The sequence below is a fragment of the Gekko japonicus genome, unplaced genomic scaffold (assembly GCF_001447785.1).
Source record: "Gekko japonicus isolate JY-2015 unplaced genomic scaffold, Gekko_japonicus_V1.1 scaffold1178, whole genome shotgun sequence".
NCBI classification, from domain to species: Eukaryota; Metazoa; Chordata; class Lepidosauria; order Squamata; family Gekkonidae; genus Gekko; species Gekko japonicus.
Window position 1 is genome coordinate 320,825 of NW_015160247.1, and position 1,252 is coordinate 322,076.

A 1,252-nucleotide genomic window follows, 5' to 3' on the forward strand; every position below is an offset into this window, starting at 1 on the left:
TTCCTATGGCTTGCCTCCAGACCAGGGACTGAAACCCACTTCAGACCATGACTTTAGTCACCAATACACAGGTCAACTATGGTTATCAGTAATCTTAGACCCCCCAACCCAGCTGTCACAGAACTCTATATTTATCTCAGACCACAAGATGAAGAGAGAAGAAAGCTACAAGCCCAATGAGAACAGAGTAGAAGGTTCCTGACTGAAGCAACTTTAGTTCTCTCATCCAGGGCTCTTTTTGTAGAAAAAGCCCAGCAGGAACTAATTAGCATAATAGGCCACACCCAACAGCACTGCTCATTAGCACATTAGGCCACACCGCCATGTTACCAGAAGTGTGGTCATCCAGCCACACTCACCTTTCCCTTCTTATTCTGTTTACCTTGTTTGTTGTCAAAACCCAGGGCTTTTTTTTAAGCAGGAACTCCTTTGCATGTTAGGCCACACACCCCTAATGTAGCCAATCCTAATGAGTTTCTGCTATTGGGTGTGACCTATTATGCTGGGAGTCAGCCGGAACTCCGTTCACATTCCTGCCCAAAAAGAGCCCTGCGTCTCATCCATAGTTCCTCACCTGTAAAATGGCATTTATAGTTGTCTCTCTCACACAGATTATGCTATGGTAAACAAAATAAGGACTTTAAAGAGTTTTATACGACTATTAATAAGGAACTCATACAGAAATACCTAGCAAGAACTTCATTTCTAAAAGGGGCACTGAACAATTAGTAGATCCCAAAGATTGCCTGCCTGCTAGAGCAACTCAGCTGCCCCAATAATGCTATTTGGTCTGCTGCCACTGTCCTCCCTTTAAAGTTCAATCTGCAGATTAGATCTGCCTGTAAACAAAGCAGATCAGAACAGGAGGTCAGAGCTGCTCCGAGAGTCTTAAATGTGCTTTTTAAAAACACAACCTCAGATGGTACATGAGCTTGCTAATCTATTTACCTTGCCCCGGATACCTTAACTAGTCTTCATCAGCAAATATTAAAATCTATTCCCCAGCAATTACTCAACCAAGCAACCCAGAAATGAAGTGGAGAAAAAAAAATATCAAAAACAATTACCTTTGTGTAAATGGTCTTGAATGCATGAATAATCCCAGTGTACTTATGATCCCCTTTCACTTGGAATGCCAGGCGTGCTCTCACCATGTCAAGAGGATAAGTACAAATTACTGCAGTTATACCTTCAAAAACAAACATCATTTGCTGAGTTCAGCAAACTACTTGTAAAATGAAAACATCTATCA

At 41.7% G+C, this 1,252-nt stretch overlaps 1 protein-coding gene across 1 annotated transcript in view; it reads right to left on the bottom strand.

The window, feature by feature from the left end:
• Positions 1-1,252, bottom strand: part of SLC25A16 (solute carrier family 25 (mitochondrial carrier), member 16) — a 26,909-nt gene that overhangs the window by 8,496 nt on the left and 17,161 nt on the right. Inside the window, exon 5 of the mRNA XM_015413910.1 lies at positions 1,068-1,189. Coding sequence (XP_015269396.1) covers positions 1,068-1,189 — 122 coding nt within the window. The remainder of the gene's footprint in view (positions 1-1,067; positions 1,190-1,252) is intronic.